This window comes from Pteropus medius, unplaced genomic scaffold (assembly GCF_902729225.1).
Source record: "Pteropus medius unplaced genomic scaffold, Ma_sr-lr_union100, whole genome shotgun sequence".
Classification (NCBI taxonomy): domain Eukaryota; kingdom Metazoa; phylum Chordata; class Mammalia; order Chiroptera; family Pteropodidae; genus Pteropus; species Pteropus medius.
The window spans coordinates 94,893-111,766 of NW_024356194.1; the positions used below are offsets into that span (position 1 = coordinate 94,893).

Here is a 16,874-nt window from a genome sequence, read left to right on the forward strand (position 1 = left end):
TAAATGGAGTCATCCACTCCCAACACAGGCATGTTAACAACTACCAAACTCCATTAGGATTTGACAGCCCTGCTCAACCCTCCATGTACATGAGAAGGACAGCAGCAAATTGGGAAAAGAGGTGAAGGTGAGGAGACTCCTGCCTTGGGCCATAAATTGATGGAGTTCACAATCTCCAGTCCCCTAGGTCTCAAGGATATCCAAGCCCCGCTCTGTAAGCTGGGGTGCAGGAAAGATGAAACCACATGCCTATGTGCTCTAAAGAGAATCTTTCCCAGTGCCTCGAATTATTGTAATTTTTTTTCACTAGAAAACTTAAATTTTGCTAGTTCCTCCAATTCAATGAACCAACAAACAGCAGCAATGTGTTTAGGATTCCCTCGGACCACTTATTTTAATCTTCCTTTCTAAACAACTCCCAACATCCTGTGTTCTTCCTTCTTGTAATTTATTTTAACTTATCATAGACCACAATATTCTGATCTCTTTTCCATAACCTGACTCTTATCTTTGTTCTAAAACCCTTATTCTTATCCCAACCTAGTGTCGTTCCTCTTAAATTTTGGATTGCCCTGCTATTTTCATTATCGTCCTCTTCCTCTGCCTTCACTAGACCTGCTATTCCCACCTTTCTGTTTTAAAACTCTCAATACAAGATGATAAGGTTGAGTAGTGGCCTTAGAAATCTGAGTTTAAATCTCATTTTTATCACTACTCTATCTAAATAAGTCTCTGAAATCTTTTGGAGTTTCAAATTCTCCATGTAAACAACCACTTGGCCATGATTAAACATAAAATCCTACCTGCTTACAGAGCCTTCTTCAGAAATCTCATGCCCTATTAAAGAAAAAGGTAAAATACATTTGAAATCAAGAACAGATAAATACAGGACTATGAAAAGTATCAGACTGATGCTACGTTAAAACGTTTTCCTTTAGTACCACACCTGAGGACTACACTAATATAAATATTAAAGATACTATTGGTGGACAATTAATATGGTAACAACTTTTACTTCCTCTCCTTTATATATACATGTATCAGACGCAAGAAAAACACAATAGAATTTATCAAAATTTGGTACTTACAAGGGAACTACTATTTACAATGATGATAAACCTAACCAAACTGAATCAAACTGAAAGAACGTGCTATCATTAGTAGAATCAGTATCATAAACTAACAAGGCCAAACTTAAATAGCATGAATTTTCTGGACTTCTGCCATGAAGAGCAGTTAGATGAGAGTATACGCATCGTGCAGTAACACATTACACCTTCTCCACCTCTTCCGTCAACACCGTTGAGTTTAGGATGAAACGCCCTATCTAGAGTACTATACTCTGCAGCTCGGTAAAAAATGGGAAACAGACACTTTCTGGCCCTGTTTCCAGTTGCAAAATAAGTATAAAAGACTGTGATTCCAGGTTTACAAAGTAAAAACCCTTGAGACTCTTTCCTTTCATTGCTAAAATGTCTCTCTTGACCCACCTCACGGAGCAAGAGGGTCCAAAAAGTGCTGTATGATGTCATTTTTCTCAGCCCTCCCCCTTATGTGGCAAATATCTGTAGAAATCATGCTTTTTCAGCTTGTGAGGCCTATATCATCAGATCCTAGGCTGATGAACAACATCATAAAAAAAAAAAAAAACACCCACAAAGGACGAAGAATATCTTAAACATCTATATTCAGTTAACTTGGCATTTCGATTTTTTCTTCTCGTTTGTTTCTATGTATCTTTTGATCTCTTTTATTTCTTCTATGACCCAGTCATATTATAGCAGCATGTTGTTTAATCTCCACATATTTGTGTTTTTTCTAGCTTTCTTTTTGCAGTTGGTCTTCACTTTCAAAGAATTATGGTCGAAAAATATGTTTGGTATGATTTCCGTTCTTCTTAAATTTGCGAAGGCCAGTTATGTGTCCCAACATATGGTCCATCCTTGAGGATGTTCCACATGGATTGGAGAAGAATGGATAATGTGATGTTTTGGCATGAAAAGCTCTGTATAGATCAGTTATGCCCAAATGGTCTAATGTGTCATTTAAGGTTGGTATCTTCTTATTGATTTTCTGTTTGGATGAAAAAGGCTGCCTGTTTATCTGTGGCTGTTTTCTTTCCAGTAATACTGGCCTCCGTGCTTCAGCTGCCTTTCCTCTATATCTCCACTTTTGTTGCTAGGTCCAGCTGCAGTGTGTGTCTCAGTTCCCGGGTCTCCAGGCTCCGTGCTCTGTAGTCTGACACTTCATGCTGCATTGTCCCCTGGGGCTCACAGCTAGCTCTGGGAGGGTATAAGGAGGCGTGCTGTAGGCGGCTTTGGGGAGACGGCCAGGTCCCGTGACTCAGCTTTCTGCCTGGCAATAGCGGTTGCTAAAACACAGCTGTCACCACTCTGTATCCTCTCTCTATGCTGGTTTCTACCCTGGTTTGCAGGCTCCGCCACGTGGAATACGCTGATCGCTCAGGCAGGAATGTTCGGGGCTGCAAAGAGTGCAAACTGCCTCCTAATTCCCGCCCCCCTCCCTCCTGCATCCTGCTAGGAGCTCTGGGCAGTGACTGCAGCATCATCTTGGCTCCTCTTTCCTCTTCCCGATTCGCCCACCTTCAGATGCTCTGATGTGCAGATTTCTTAGGTGAGTTTTTGTGCTAGACTGGGTATTTTCTCTTGGATTGTAGCTGTTCAGTTTATTGTAATTTCAAGTGTACCCCTCAGGCCACCATGCTTCTGATGTCAGAATATTTCCTTCATTTTAATAATCAAAGATACTGTAAACACACATGCACAAATACACACAGTCTGCTAATTAGAACATCTGGTCGGCTTAAGGTCACCAGTGTAAGAACACTAAAAGGAAATAAAGTTTAAAAACAATATGCTAGCAACTGAGACTTTACTCCATGTGAAGGTCAGAATTCATATAAGCATTTTTAAACACTGGAAAAGTCTTGGAGTCGAATAATTAAACTCGGGGTATCCTTACTAAGTACAGGGACTCCAAACTGGAAATATGAAGATATTGAAATGAAATTAGAAATATCAGAGTTAAAAGTTACATTTAAAATTCTTTCTTCCATTTGTAAATATCTCTTTTCTTAAAGTTAAATGCAAAAATGACATCTACACAATTGATGTTAACTCCTTCTATTACTTTGCCTAAAAAAGAAATTGAAAATAAAAAGAACATGAGCATGTCCTATTTTGTTCTGTACTCTTTTCCAGAGTTAAAATTGTTTGATAAAGTTTACCTGATCTGGATGTTCGTGTAGCCTCCATTCCTACTTCTTTGTTAGAAACAAAGTCCGTCACTTCAACCTTACGCTAAATGGGTTTTGAAACAAGATGGGTAAAAAATAATGTATATTTCATACATGACATACTTAAGAATTCAAGATAAAAACATATAAAAGTTATTACCTTCAACCGAGGATATAGGTTGAGAGAATCTAAAAAGCAAAGGGACATATACTCAATTATTTGTAAATATATAAACCAACTATACATTCAACTAGAGCCAGTATGGAGCTGAAACCTCACGTTTGGCTTTGGAAATGACGTATAATGACTTAGAATAGATTGCTGTTTCCTTGTTTTTTGACTCCTACCACTACTGCCTAACCCCTCAACTTTTAGATTCAGTGTCTCACTGTTGGTATTCAATAACAGAAATGTACTTCAAGTCGAACGTTGAAAAATATTATCAGGAAGGCCTCAAGTACCAGAGTGCTATATACCTATAGGATATCTCAGAAGTGTCTACTGAAACTGAACATCCACCAATTTCAAAATCCACACGCCTGTTCTAACCGCTTTAACATCATAAACAGGGATTTAGTGCAACACGAATCAAAACTGAATCATCCCTATAAATAAGAAGATAACTTTTATTCTCATTTTAAATCAGAAATCATTCTGCCGATTTTATTTTAAAATTTGATGGGAAGAGTCATCAGATAAGGAGAGATTTTAATTACCATACGAATTGCCATGGCGTTTATGTACAAATACTTGTTCAATATTCACCAAAAGTCAAAAAACGAAACAGCACAGCAATTTATTATGGATGATGCAATTGAGACAAGTACCATGTGAAATCATCATATTACAGCTATTAAAATGTTAAACTCCCCCAAATTAAGTAAGGGCTGTAATTACTGTACAGAAAAGATTTCGCACAGCAAGACTACGACTGCAATCCTCAGCAAGTTCCGCTTGAATGGCTCGCCCTTGGTTGGTGTCTGGGAACCTGGTGGGAGAGGGTTCCACCATTCCCTAACTGACAAGAGGGGCTCACTGGGCCTCGATTGTCTGTAGAAACAAGGTGGTTGATGCTGAGCACTTGCTTTCCTTCTGGGAGTCTGGAGATTTGGTCCATGCCAGGGGGAGGATGCCTATGTGACTAGTGTGCCAGAAAAACCTCAGGCACTGAGCTCAGTGAGACTCGGGGCCCGGTAGACAACGTCTCAGAACTGGACACTGGAGGAACCAAGCGCATCCTGGGAACTCCAGAGGGAGACCACTCTTAGAAACTTGCACCTGGTTTCCTCCACACTGTGTCCCAGGCCCCTTCTCTCTTTCTGGACTTTGCTTTGATCCTTTCACTGTACTAAACCACAGGCATGAGCACAATGTTGCTGAGTGCTGTCAACTTGCTAGTAAATAACAGAACCTAGGTGTGGTTTTAGGAACCTCTAACGAAACTGTATTACATCAAAGGTTTATTATCTGGGTTGGCGTGTTGTACGTGATGATGGTCGAAAGGTTATTTCACAGCATACCTGCTATTGAATTTTTATTTCTGGATAATTCTTCTGTAGAATCTTGCAAATCTGTATCTGTTTGACTAATGTCTTAAAGGGATAAATAAAACAATGATGTCAGAAAATAATGTGAAACAGGCAACAATTCTACATCAATCAGAATAAAAAATAGAAAATCCTAATGACAACATGTTCTATAAGTTCCTATAAAAAACGACGAGATCCCACTGTCAATTTTATCTGACTAAGCAGGGTTTCAATTTTATAATAGTTATGCATCAATCAACTGTGATCACCAGAGAAAAACATAGCTATCATATATAGTATAATAATGTACTGCCATGATAGAGCTTTATTTGTTTAGAATCTTTTTCTTAATATCTCATAAAACTAAAAACATGCCTTAGCTATTAAACGGCAATGCTTCACAGACCAAGTGAAGCAGTCAAAAGACACTCGATATTTAATAGCAAACTGTTAAGCAGAAAATGAATAAATGAATAAAAATTCTGTTTTAAAAACCATAGAATAAACCAGAGACAGCAAACACGATATTTTGAGCACCTTCAAGGCCAAATCTCTACTTCAACTTTGTGTTTCCTATAACTTCTAAATCAACCTACAGAAGTTCTTTCATCAGATTCTCTAATTTAAAGTGTCCTCATATGGTTCAGATTGCACAATGCACTGGTGCCACATCCGGGTAGTACGGTAGCATTTTTGTGATTTTAGAAATTTTTTGTACTTTTTTTATAAGTTGTGACTCGACGTAGGCTCTTTGAATATTTATTATGATTATCTTCTGCCTAATGGTGACAGAGCCTCTTGTTCTAAAGAAATTACAGTGTCATGACAATTATCCAAATGACACAAGGAAACAACATGTTCTACAAATGATGTCAACATCTCATTCTCTTCCGACTCATGTGGAATGAAGGTGATAATAGTGAGACCTCGTTGTTATAACAATAAATACAATAACCTATGCTTTTCAACAAGGCGTTCCTTTTCTGAATTCCCTACTATCAGTGGATGTCTTCAAAAAACAGTCTCATCGGGATTGCTGCTCATGTTACTGACAATGTTTCAAAGTTCTCACTGTTTGCCATTTGATTGTGGTACCAGGAAGTTGTTGTTGAGTTTCTAGTTTTAGTGACATTTTTAGTGAGACAAATCACTCTGTAAAAACAACTATTCACTTCTAAATGGAATCCATTTGCTGTAAAATTCAACAAAAATCGATATTTTACAACAAACTAAATTGATTATAAGGCGATTACAGAGGAAACATGTAACACGCACACTTAAAAAAATTTTCTTTTGGCACAAAAATATCATATGGGATTTTAGGTGTCATGCTTAATTAAATGAATTTCTTTTCAGACAATACTACCGCAGATTTTTACATACCTACAATTCATTTAGACAATATTCTCAATACTAGACTATTAAGAAAGAAATTCCGAGAAAATGCTACTTTTTATTAACAAAATTTTCTGTCTTTAATGTTATGTATAGTAGGGCCAACAAGAGTAATTCACTAGCAGAAGCCTTACCTTGATTGCTATTCTGAGACAACTGTTTACAAATCTCTTCTACTTTATAATCACGAATTAGTCTGTAATTGCTGTGTAAAAAATGGTGATAAATAATGTTACTATCTTTCTATTGAAATGAAAAACATTTACCAAATATGTGATATTCTTATAGCATTTCAGATATCAGAGGTAATAATAAAACTTTAATTATTCCATACACTTCAAATTTGTAAGTTCTCTGTATTTTTTATAAAGCATGTGATTAAAGAAGAAAACAAAGTAAGGTCTATCACTCATAAATTGAGGGCAGTAGAGTTCAGACAATTAATTAGATATAGCTTGACAGAAAGGCAAGTGTCATGAACCCAGAAGTCCTAGCTCTGTAAACAGCAGGCAGAAACCTTAGAGAGATCGAGACCAGGCTCAAACTACTACTATCCTCTCTCTGATGACTCAAACACTGAACCAGCAATATCTTTATTAGAACAACACTTAATCTCCCTGCCCATTCCAAAGATATGACTGTACTTGCACATGGATACTCATGAGTCAGGGATGGGCCTGAGCTAACTGAACGCCAAATGACTGCCTTTAGATTCAGAGCTTTCTGTTGCCTGGCTTCCATGGGAGGCATAATTGTAAATATTTTGAACCCTGAGGAAGATTCAAGTCACTTGGGAGATTTTCATGATTCTAGAAAACAGATCACTTGAGGGGCCAATCTTCATTATAGACTCTCAGGCAAGTTGGTGCCTACTACTCCGGGAGGGTGACATGGACCTTCTATGACCTGAGAGGTGCTCTACAGGATATCAGGTGGCCTTGGTGTAGAAATCTGGTAACAAAAGAGAGAAAAATATGACCTTTTCCTGCAGCATTATTTAAACATCTCAGCTTAGAATGGTTCCAAATAGCATCTGCTAGCAGATTATGCAATAAAGATGCTCAAAGAGTAATGCATCCTGAAGGTCTGAGCTCAGATGTGGCTCCATACAGGTTTTGAGTAGGGGCCAAAGGGTTGTGTGCCCAAGGCCTGGAGGCCCGGCTGACAAAACTGGTGCTTTGGAATAGTGGCTGAGCAAAAAAGCACATGTGGATAAACATTAAAAAAAAATGTAATATTGAAGTCCAAGTGCGGATCTCCATGAAGACTGAGGCATTTGGATCAGCAAGGGCAACCTGGGAGCAGAGGTCACTCATGACCCCAGGACCAGTTTCAAAGAGCCGCTGTGCAGCAATTCTGTCAGTAGACACAACACACTGAGTACAGTGTCCTTCTTTACATCTCCATCTGACAAGTGACAGAGGATTGTCACCTTTGGATTTAGAAAATCTTAGGCGTTTAAAAAATTCAAGTGGGAGAATATAGGAAATAGCCCCAGAAAACAGAATTTTCTGCTAAACTCACATTTCAAGTCCCCAAAGAACAAGCGAGAGAAGAGACATTATTGTATCCCATGCACAGGGCTTATACTTGGAATGAACAGGTCACATTAGGATCCCGAAGGATAAAGGATTCAAAGTCCTGAGATAAGGAATCTATACCCACTGCTGCTTCTAACTTGTCCAGCCTTTAACTGGTCTCTGTCTGAGGAGGGACTCTAACTCACTGCCATTCCCAAACTGCCTGAACCAAACTGTGACATCTCACCTGTTATGTAAGAAGAGCTAAATTCTTTTAAACCTCATTTTTGTGATCACTAACATTTTAATAGAAATACTTACAAAGTAAGACCCGTCTTAAAAGCATGTTCTTCTGCAGTAGATCCATTTTTATCTTCTGCCAACACGTTGACACCTTCCTGAAGAAGAAGCTTGACTAGGTCTGTAGATGAATCGTTTACAGCAAGCATAAGAGACGTTCTAAAATAACAGAGAGTTAATTTCACACTTCGGAATGTTACTGAAGTTATTTAAACAGTTAATTTGAAATCTTTTACCAAGATTACGTCTTGCCTGTGTCTGTAGAATTCTCCGGTTCCATGTTTAAGTGTTCATCTTTAAAATACCTCCAAGTATAAAAGGAAGGGACAAAAAGGAAGCCTCTTGCCCCACTTGGGTTTTACATAGAACGTGCTCAATAAACTCCTCTAATAGAGAAGAAACTATACTGAGAGCTCTTATCTGAACTAAGTAAAGATTTAGATGAAGAATTACCTGTTTCATCCTTAGTCTCACATATTATATCTCAAAGTCAGCTAGAAGTCAGGTGACTAAGAGCTGTTTTGCAGGTTCTAGACAACAATATTAATAATAATTATAAGAAGAATTGTCCTAGAGTTTATGATACTGATAAGCGTGTGCTAGGCACTAAAGTAGATGCTGGATAATCGAGCACACACCATTCTTGCGGGATATGTTCTTATCCTCCTATTCATGTCAGGACACATATTTGGTGATGATGAGTAGTGTTCCCAAGGTCACACTCCTGGTGTGTGAGAGTCTTGTGTGAACTGAAAGCCCATCTCATTTTTTCTTTATACTCACCTCTCATTTGTCTTTATTAAGGAAAAGTTCATTCAGTTAAAGTTCTCTTTCTTCATCTACCCACGCCAATTAAAAATAAAAACATCAAAATATACCAGAAATTAAAAATGATAAAAACTAACGAACCCATAGTATCTGGGAGCAGTAATTCATAGTCACTTAAGAATAACTTAACAACATCAGTATTTCTTAAACAAAGCAATTTAAAGCAAAGAATCATCCAAAAGACAAAATCAAGTCCTATTTGCTTCATATGCATCTTTTAAGTAAAACTGTACACAAAGTCGAGGTTAAAAAAACTATGAGAGACTCAATTCCATATTGTAGTGTAAAGTAAAAGTTAGAGTTCATACAATATAAAACTAATAAAGCTCTTTTGAAATCCCTTGAGTTAATATAAGATCATAGGACCAAAAATATTAGATTACGAATGACATCAGTCAGTATTATAAATAAATATGAATATGAATACTGCATTATCCTCTTCTTATAGGACGGTCAGAATGACTTTTACATCTAACGAATGATGCCTTGATATCTTTCACTACATAAGTCTAAATTAATCCTCCTCTTATTAATTTAATCTTTCTGACCTGAGTGACTGTTACCACTCTAGAACAATATTAAGGTTAAGAAAAAGAACAAACAACTGTACCTTTTAAACCTATCGACTGCATGTATATTTGCATTTTTCTTTATTAAAAATTTTGCCATTTGATGTCTGTGTTCATTGATAGCAAGTAAAAGTGGTGTGAGTTCATCCTGTAAAACAGCAAAAACCATTTAGAACTGATGAGATTACGTATCTCGAAACTGAATTTTAAAGCTTATAAAAGATCCTCAGAACGTAAACATATAATGTAGCAAGTAGAGAACAAGTAGCCCTCTGGGCTGTCTCCTGCTGCTCCTTCTCTTTAAAATACCCTCCTCGACCCTTCAACACATTTACTGCAACATCCTTCTCCAACACTCTCTTCAAACACTGACAGCACTGCTTCCAAAATCCTGGCTCCTCTCACACTTTATCTATCATAGTATTCGGTAGTTATCGTATGGCTCCCCATTTAAACAAAGAGCTTTTGGAGGGCAGAGGCCGGTTTTTTTACCTCTGTATCTCCAAACTCTAAAACGTAACAGTAAACACTTGAAGTATTTTTATTGAATTAATAACCTAAATGATTATCACTGGAGCAGTGTTTCTTAAATCATATTCCAAAGAATATCTACTTGACTCGAAGTTAAGTACTGTGCCCCAGGAGGAAGACTCCAGAGAGATCGCCTGGGTTTGCGAAGGATGACAGAATATGCTTTGTATGCTTAGTACTAAAGAAATGTTTAACATGGCTTAATCCCAATTTGATAATATTATTTTTATGCCAAACATTAACACTTCAGAAATTATAGAGTCTCAGGGATACAGTTTTGAGAGCTTTCCAACAGACGTGAAGGTTTCTCCAGCTTATACAAACTTGCTGGATTCTCTTCTATCAATGCTATCAGGACACCAGGTGTCAGCTTCAGGCACCCCTGCTCTGAAAGGGTCACTAAGGAAATGGACTCTAAAGTAAAAAGACATTTTTAGTGATTGCTTCAATTAAACGGCTCATGGGTTTTCTCCGTTTAGAGGATGATAGATTTTTATCTTGGCTGTTAGAAAGCACAATATGAAATTTTATTCTCAATTATAAAGATAATCCTGAGACCCAAATGCACATCTGCCTTTTTGAAAATCCCTAAATGGCTGGCAGGGTGGCTATGAGCACTGTGGATGCTTTTGCTGACGGTCCAGACATGACCTGACCAACTTGCTCCAATCCTCAGAACCTTGGCGTTCTGCAGTGTTCACACCCTGTGGCCTGCAGCTTCTCTCTGCATCCCCAGAGGAACCCACTTCCTAAGACCTGCCTCCATCACAGCCAACCCCCACCATCGCTTCACTACTCCAGGCCTTCTGTCACTTGCAGGCTCTGAGCCTATCAGCCAGTCGCAGGCACTAACAGGAAGTTCTTAACTCTGGGGTGAAAGGGGAGCTGGCATACAAAGCTTTAGCTTTTCTGTGGACATGACATCTCTCCAGCCCTTCCTGACTAGGCTTTGGAGTTTGTTCCACAGTGACATGGCCTGATATATAATACACAGTGTACAGATTAGAAATATAATGCTTGTGGCTAAAAAAGAAAAAAACAAAAGACTTGTATTTCCCATATCTTATAAATAAATGTAGTTGATCTATACCTTGTTCTTTGCTTCAATATCGGCCTTGTTTAAAAGCAGCTCTTCTGCTAGCTCCATATTCTGACCAGCGACAGCAAAGTGCAGAGCTGTGTTGCCGTCGATGTCCATCACATTTGGATTGGCACCACATTTTATCAGAATAGCAGCACATTCCTCCTGCTGGCACTGTATGGCCTGTCATTATTATGAGAAAATATAGACTTTAAATACTAGGAATTCAAAGTCAACATTCCACAAGTTTCACATGGGAATTATAGTTAAATGAGATAAACTCCTATTCATTCTCCATAATTGAATCAAACCCATCGCACTTTGACAGAGTTGGGTCTCTGTACCTTAATCAAAGCGGTCCTGTTATCGTCGTCACAGTAGTTAAGCTCGCATTTACTGTCTGTTAGGAGAGTTACCACTTCCGTATGGCCGTTGGCACAGGCCAAATGTAGAGCAGTCCTATAAAAGTGAGAGTACGTTTTAGGAAATTGGAGGGCACTATCTCCAAACACACTATTATTCATGGAATTGTAAACATTTAATGCTATTCCTATGCCTTCAAAACAAATATTTAATTTTCTTCTGAAGAAAGTACAATATTTATTAGCTTCTATCACCTCATTAATGAAAGTGCTGCCCCTGTGTATAGAGACAGCATGACCCGGGGATTCTGCTCAACTTGGCTGTGATCCTATTTTTACTCTGTCACTTCTTAGTTATCAGTGAGTCTTTCTGTACCACTATTTCCTCATCCAAAAATGGCGATAAAAATAATGGTTTTCTCACAGGACACTGTTGATTGCTTAAATGAGAAGCTATGCAAACTGTTTACTACAATTCCTAGCACTGAACACAGCTCAATAATTGTTAGATAAAATTATTATCATTATTACTATTATGATTATTTTACAAAGACAATATTTCAATTTAGTAACATGATATCATTACACCTTTTTTTTGTAGCTATGTCTTAAGGATTAGAAACGACATACTATTTCGATGATTCTGACATGCGTATGTTCTCACACTTTAACATCTCTGACACTAAAATGCAATTTATAATGCAGGATGCCTTTCAGCTATAATTGTCCGCGTTTTCAACAGTTTCTTATAGGTGCATAAAACAGTGGGCATCATACCGTCACCCACGTGCCTTACATTAAGTGAAATAATGGTCAATACAACAGACTCTTGCAGTTCTGGACATTTGGTTGGCATTGAAGTCAATTTTAGTTTTTAAAAACATTATTAGGAAAGAAGATTAAAACAACAAAACAAAACAGGAAAAGAATTGTTTTCAAGCATGTCTCACTTTGCTTTTCCAGAAATTTTAAGTGAAAGGGAACTCAGGATTCAAATGAATAGGGATGGCTCATTTTATTCAATAGTTAGACTTCGAGACTGTTTGGAAATCAGATATTTTCAATAACCAACGTTAGATTTAATACGATTCTTCACTTTCAAAAGGGCAGTAAAGGTTATCTTTTATAATTTTCTACCTTCAGTAATACAGGGAGAAAAAGCTTCAATTGTGATTAGGTCCTAAAACTACAATTTCGAATTTCTCGTTTGGCTCATACTGGACAACATGAAGTTTTGAAGGATGAAAAGGGCCTAGAGACACACTGAAAGGCTTCTGAGAAGACTATGACTGCTACGAAATAGCTATTCAGGTTCGATTTGACAAACAAATGGATCAAAAATATGGATAGATATAGTTGCAGAGTTCAATAAATGAAACTTTTATAAAGTAAAACAATACTTCTGCAATAGTAATAATCACCTACATTTGCTTTTTTTTATTTCATAAGGACACAACTGACGTGATTAATCTATAATTGTTTACATGTCGTATGTAATAAAGCTGTACATGTAATTAAAACATAGGTCAGTAATAAAATATATACATAAACTCGACAGGCACAGATAAAATGTTGCTCTTCTGAAGATACTAAAAGTGGTCAGAAGATACCAATTTTCAAAAACATTTAAAAAAACAGACTGAGTAATCATTTTTATTTGTGCAAAATTCATATTCCAGCTCTTCCCCAACATTATTTCATTCTAGTAAAATTTTCCTAGGATTGCTTTCGTGTTCATTGTAGAAATCAGATTTTTACAAAAGGAAAAGAGAATTTCACTAATAATACAAATGCTCAGAAACAAATTGTGTTATTTTCCACATATTTTTGGCTAACATCAGGTCGGTCTGTGTGTATATGCAATGAAACCAATTTTTCTCCATTTCTGATCTACCAGAGCACACCTTTGCTCATCAACATACTTCTATTATCTATAGCACCTTCAGTGGTCATGTGATTCTATTTTAGGGATGTACTACAATTCATTTATAAAACCCATTTCCATGAGTCCTTAATACATTGTTATTTTAAGCGGCATTGAGAAAAACAAATTGTATGTAACTTATCTAAATATTTCATAGAGATTTTTAGTAACGATAGAATTGATGAAATGTAGAGGAAATGGATACTTTTCAAATGTGACACTTATCACCAATTGCCTATTCGAAAGTCAAAAGCAACTCAAACTGTAAGTAGCAGTCTAAGTACCATGGTTCCTCGTCTTCACAAACTTTGAGGATGGAAAAAGGTATTTCATTCCTCATTTAACTTCAATTCCTCTGCTTACCAGGGACACCAATATTTTTCCTGTGTCTATTGGTCAACTGTAGATACACAAAAAGTACTCTGTCTAATTTCAAATGAGGGTTTTTCCTAGTTGATTTCAAAGATCCTCTGTCAAATGAAGATATACTTTTCCTCAGATAAACATACATTTTTAATATTTTGCAAGAATATTTTCTTTTCTTTTATTAATATTATTTTCAGATACACAGAGGGTTTTGACTTTTTATATTGCTTAACCAACCTCTAGAATTCTTGCTTTAGAAGTCTTTGTCACATAAAAAATGTAAAAATAGTCATTTGAATTTATTCTGGTATTTTTCTCATTTTCCATATTTAAATTTTTCAGTCTATACTTAATCCGGAACTTGTATTTGGGATAAAAAAATATAGCTTCTTTTCTCCATATCCTTCACAGCTACCTCCACCATTTATGACTAATTTATTTTTTCTACTAACATGAAATGTCACCAGTAACAGGCTCTACAGTCGTACATATATTCGGGTGGGTCAGTCTTTGTCTATTATCTAAAATTTGTCTTCATTTCATCACAACAAGAAAAGACAGCATGTGTAACTCAAAAAATTTTAAACCATATTTTTGTTGGTTCATGTAAAATTGACATATATATAGGAAGAGCGCACATATTGAGAAAATGAGTCTTCCTATTCCAGACCACAGCCATCTTCCCACTTCCAAGTTCACATCTAAGGTCTCTCACTAAACACCACACATCCACAGGTGTGCACTGCTATAAAATAGATATTGGATTTTATCCAAAGAATTTTTAGCCCACTGTTGTGGGATTCTCGAACGCAGAGATGGGACACTGGGGCTATAAGCAGGAAGCAGCGTTTATTGATCCTGGCACCGCCTCAGCGGATTCTTATCCAAAGTCTGAGCCCCGACTGTAACGTAACGGACAGTTTTATACAGTCTTGTCATTCCTACACAGCTACATATAAGGAAGAACATTAATTGGTTTGCAAGCTATGAGAAAACTGAAGTTAGCCAGAGAGCTCTCGAGGTTGGGGAAGGGCGGTCAGGAACGAACTCCCTGAGCAGGAAATGGCCAGGCAGGGTCAGGCTGCCACACCACAAGTTGATCTATTGTAGGAATTATTTTTCTCATTATTCACTTTTCTATAGTTTATAACATTATGGTATAAAAATGTGAACATCAAAAAATAAAATGCTATAGATACTTAATTGTGATTCTATTACTGATATTTAATTAAATTGATTTTAAAATCATCTGTAAAGTGTCTTATAGGGGCAGATAAGGTGCCCAGGTAAGGTCCCACCACAGAGGTGCTGCAGAGCCGGGCCTCAGGAGGGGAGACAGCCCAGCGCCCACTGTGACGGGAGGGCTGGGCTCCACCAGGTTGTGCCCTGGCAGGTGAGCCCTTCTCCCAGGTGCCCCCCACCCCAGGCCCACCCATGGCCACTGGCCTCACAGTCCCTATTACCTGTTCTTCTTGTCTCTGTCATTCAGGTACTTTTTTTTGCGCAATAGAAGTTTTTGCACTTTCTGGACATTGCCCATGCTGGCAGCTTTGTGGATTTTTCCAAGATCTTTGTCTCGGATGTGATACTTGGGCCCTGAGGAGATTCTACTGCTACAGTCAGGGACTGTATCAGCTCCATTCCTCTGCTGGATGGCTGAGGAGTCCAAGAACAACTTGTCCTTCTGTCTCCTAAAGCCAAAAAACTTTCTCATGGCGGATACCGTGCAGAGCCCTGGGCTTCAGAGCCCCCTCAGCACCCTCTCTGCTTTCCGTCTCATCCTGGGTGGGCTTCTAGCCTCCAGATAAGCCAACCGCCTCTCACCACGACAGCCCAGCAAGGCAACTAGGCAGTTAGGCACTTTAGAATCTTTCAGCCGCAATAATGGTTACCAAGCAACACAAGTGAGCATTCGCCTGGCAGTAGGTGATGTCACTGCCCGTGTGCACAGAGGCCCAACGGACAAGGGGACCCAGAGCACCTGCGAGGCATAGGTGTCTCCAGTCCCAGAGGCTGCTTGCAGGCAGCGCTGGTTCCCTTCAGATGTTCCTGGGAACTGGCCAGTGTTTTGCTCATTCACATGAACCCTGAAATAGATGAGCAGATATGAAAGAGGCAGAACACTGAAGCAAAAACCTAAATGAGAAAGGAAAAACTATTGCTGTATCTTAAAAATGTGAAATCTATTCATTTCTATTTATAAACTATAAAAACATTTAAAAGCATGCTCCACAAAGATAACTTCATACTTTCAAATGTTCTAGTTTTAACTTCAAAATCAATCGTATACAACAAAGACTTCCATAGACTCAAAGCAATTTGAGAATGTTACAATGCACTTGGTACTTATCTGATTTTTAAATAAGGCCTATGAACATAGAAAACTATTTTTCTACTTATTATATACGTTAAAAAAGACACAAAGTTTGCTCCTTTTGCCCCTTGATTTCACCAATTAATTCAATCTAGACCAGCTAGGCAAGATCTATCCTGCCATTACTTTACTCGGTAATTTGGTCAATTTGTGAGAACTGGAAAGTATTATTACAATGAATCCTTCAATTTCACACAATTTTTTTATTGCAATCCACCTCAAACTTATCGCTTAATCCTTCAATTGTCTTTCCCAGTGTGAATTCAGATTAAGTGGATCATCAGTCCATGAATCACAGCACTATTAACAGTTCATTTTGGGGCAGTGTCACGGCATTTGTCTGGACACTGATTTTGAGCATGTTTGAGTCTTGAATCATTTTTGCCCTTATAAAGCAGGGTGGAAAATATAAAAATGAACTTACTAGCACCAAGAAGCATAGATCGTATAAGCATAATACAATTATTCAACATAGACATCATTAGACATTCTGAAGAACATCCTTATGTCAAGTGAAACAAATTAAAGGATATCTATAAAATATTAGAATTTAATGATGGGAGATGGTAACTAAATATTAAGAATCAATTAGTAATACCTTTGAAAACTTCCTTGGGATGAAATCCTTACACTGTAACATGTTAAGATTATCATTAGGATTTTATGCGTTTCAGATTCATGTACATTTGAACCCAAACTGCCACTAACTAGGAATCATGTCCCCTTAATAAGAGTGGAAGCTTGCCATCTAGTGGAAAGAGCACCCACTGCCTTTCCAATCTCTCATTTGAGAAGGAAAAAATCCAATTGTTGCTCCTGTTTTCTGAGTTTTCAGACA

General features: G+C 37.7%; 2 protein-coding genes across 2 annotated transcripts in view; both read right to left on the reverse strand.

Moving 5' to 3' along the window:
• The window catches only part of LOC120600569 (ankyrin repeat domain-containing protein 26-like), a 108,330-nt gene extending 92,762 nt beyond the window's left edge, over positions 1-15,568 (reverse strand). Inside the window, exons 1-10 of the mRNA XM_039859978.1 lie at positions 15,126-15,568; positions 11,355-11,469; positions 11,020-11,193; positions 9,440-9,546; positions 8,023-8,160; positions 6,316-6,386; positions 4,778-4,849; positions 3,417-3,445; positions 3,248-3,320; positions 804-837 (exon numbers count right to left, since the gene is read on the reverse strand). Coding sequence (XP_039715912.1) covers positions 804-837; positions 3,248-3,320; positions 3,417-3,445; positions 4,778-4,849; positions 6,316-6,386; positions 8,023-8,160; positions 9,440-9,546; positions 11,020-11,193; positions 11,355-11,469; positions 15,126-15,376 — 1,064 coding nt within the window. The 5' untranslated portion in view covers positions 15,377-15,568. The remainder of the gene's footprint in view (positions 1-803; positions 838-3,247; positions 3,321-3,416; positions 3,446-4,777; positions 4,850-6,315; positions 6,387-8,022; positions 8,161-9,439; positions 9,547-11,019; positions 11,194-11,354; positions 11,470-15,125) is intronic.
• LOC120600568 (POTE ankyrin domain family member H-like) lies at positions 175-10,677 on the reverse strand. Its single transcript, XM_039859977.1, has 7 exons — positions 9,440-10,677; positions 8,023-8,160; positions 6,316-6,386; positions 4,778-4,849; positions 3,417-3,445; positions 3,248-3,320; positions 175-837 (listed from the first exon to the last, which is right to left on the reverse strand). Exons 1-7 carry the CDS (start codon positions 9,565-9,567, stop codon positions 800-802), a joined length of 549 nt encoding a protein of 182 aa, XP_039715911.1. The 5' UTR covers positions 9,568-10,677; the 3' UTR covers positions 175-799.
• Positions 15,569-16,874: the final 1,306 nt, after the last annotated feature.

Coding starts and splice junctions, on each gene's coding strand:
- LOC120600568 (XM_039859977.1), bottom strand. CDS start 9,567: ATGGTTTTTGCTGTTTTACAGGATGAACTCACACCACTTTTACTTGCT. Junction 3,446..4,777: donor AAATAAAAATTCAATAGCAG/GTATGCTGTGAA, acceptor TTTGCTTTTTAG/ATTCTCTCAACCTATATCCT. Junction 838..3,247: donor TACACGAACATCCAGATCAG/GTAAACTTTATC, acceptor TTTCTTTAATAG/GGCATGAGATTTCTGAAGAA.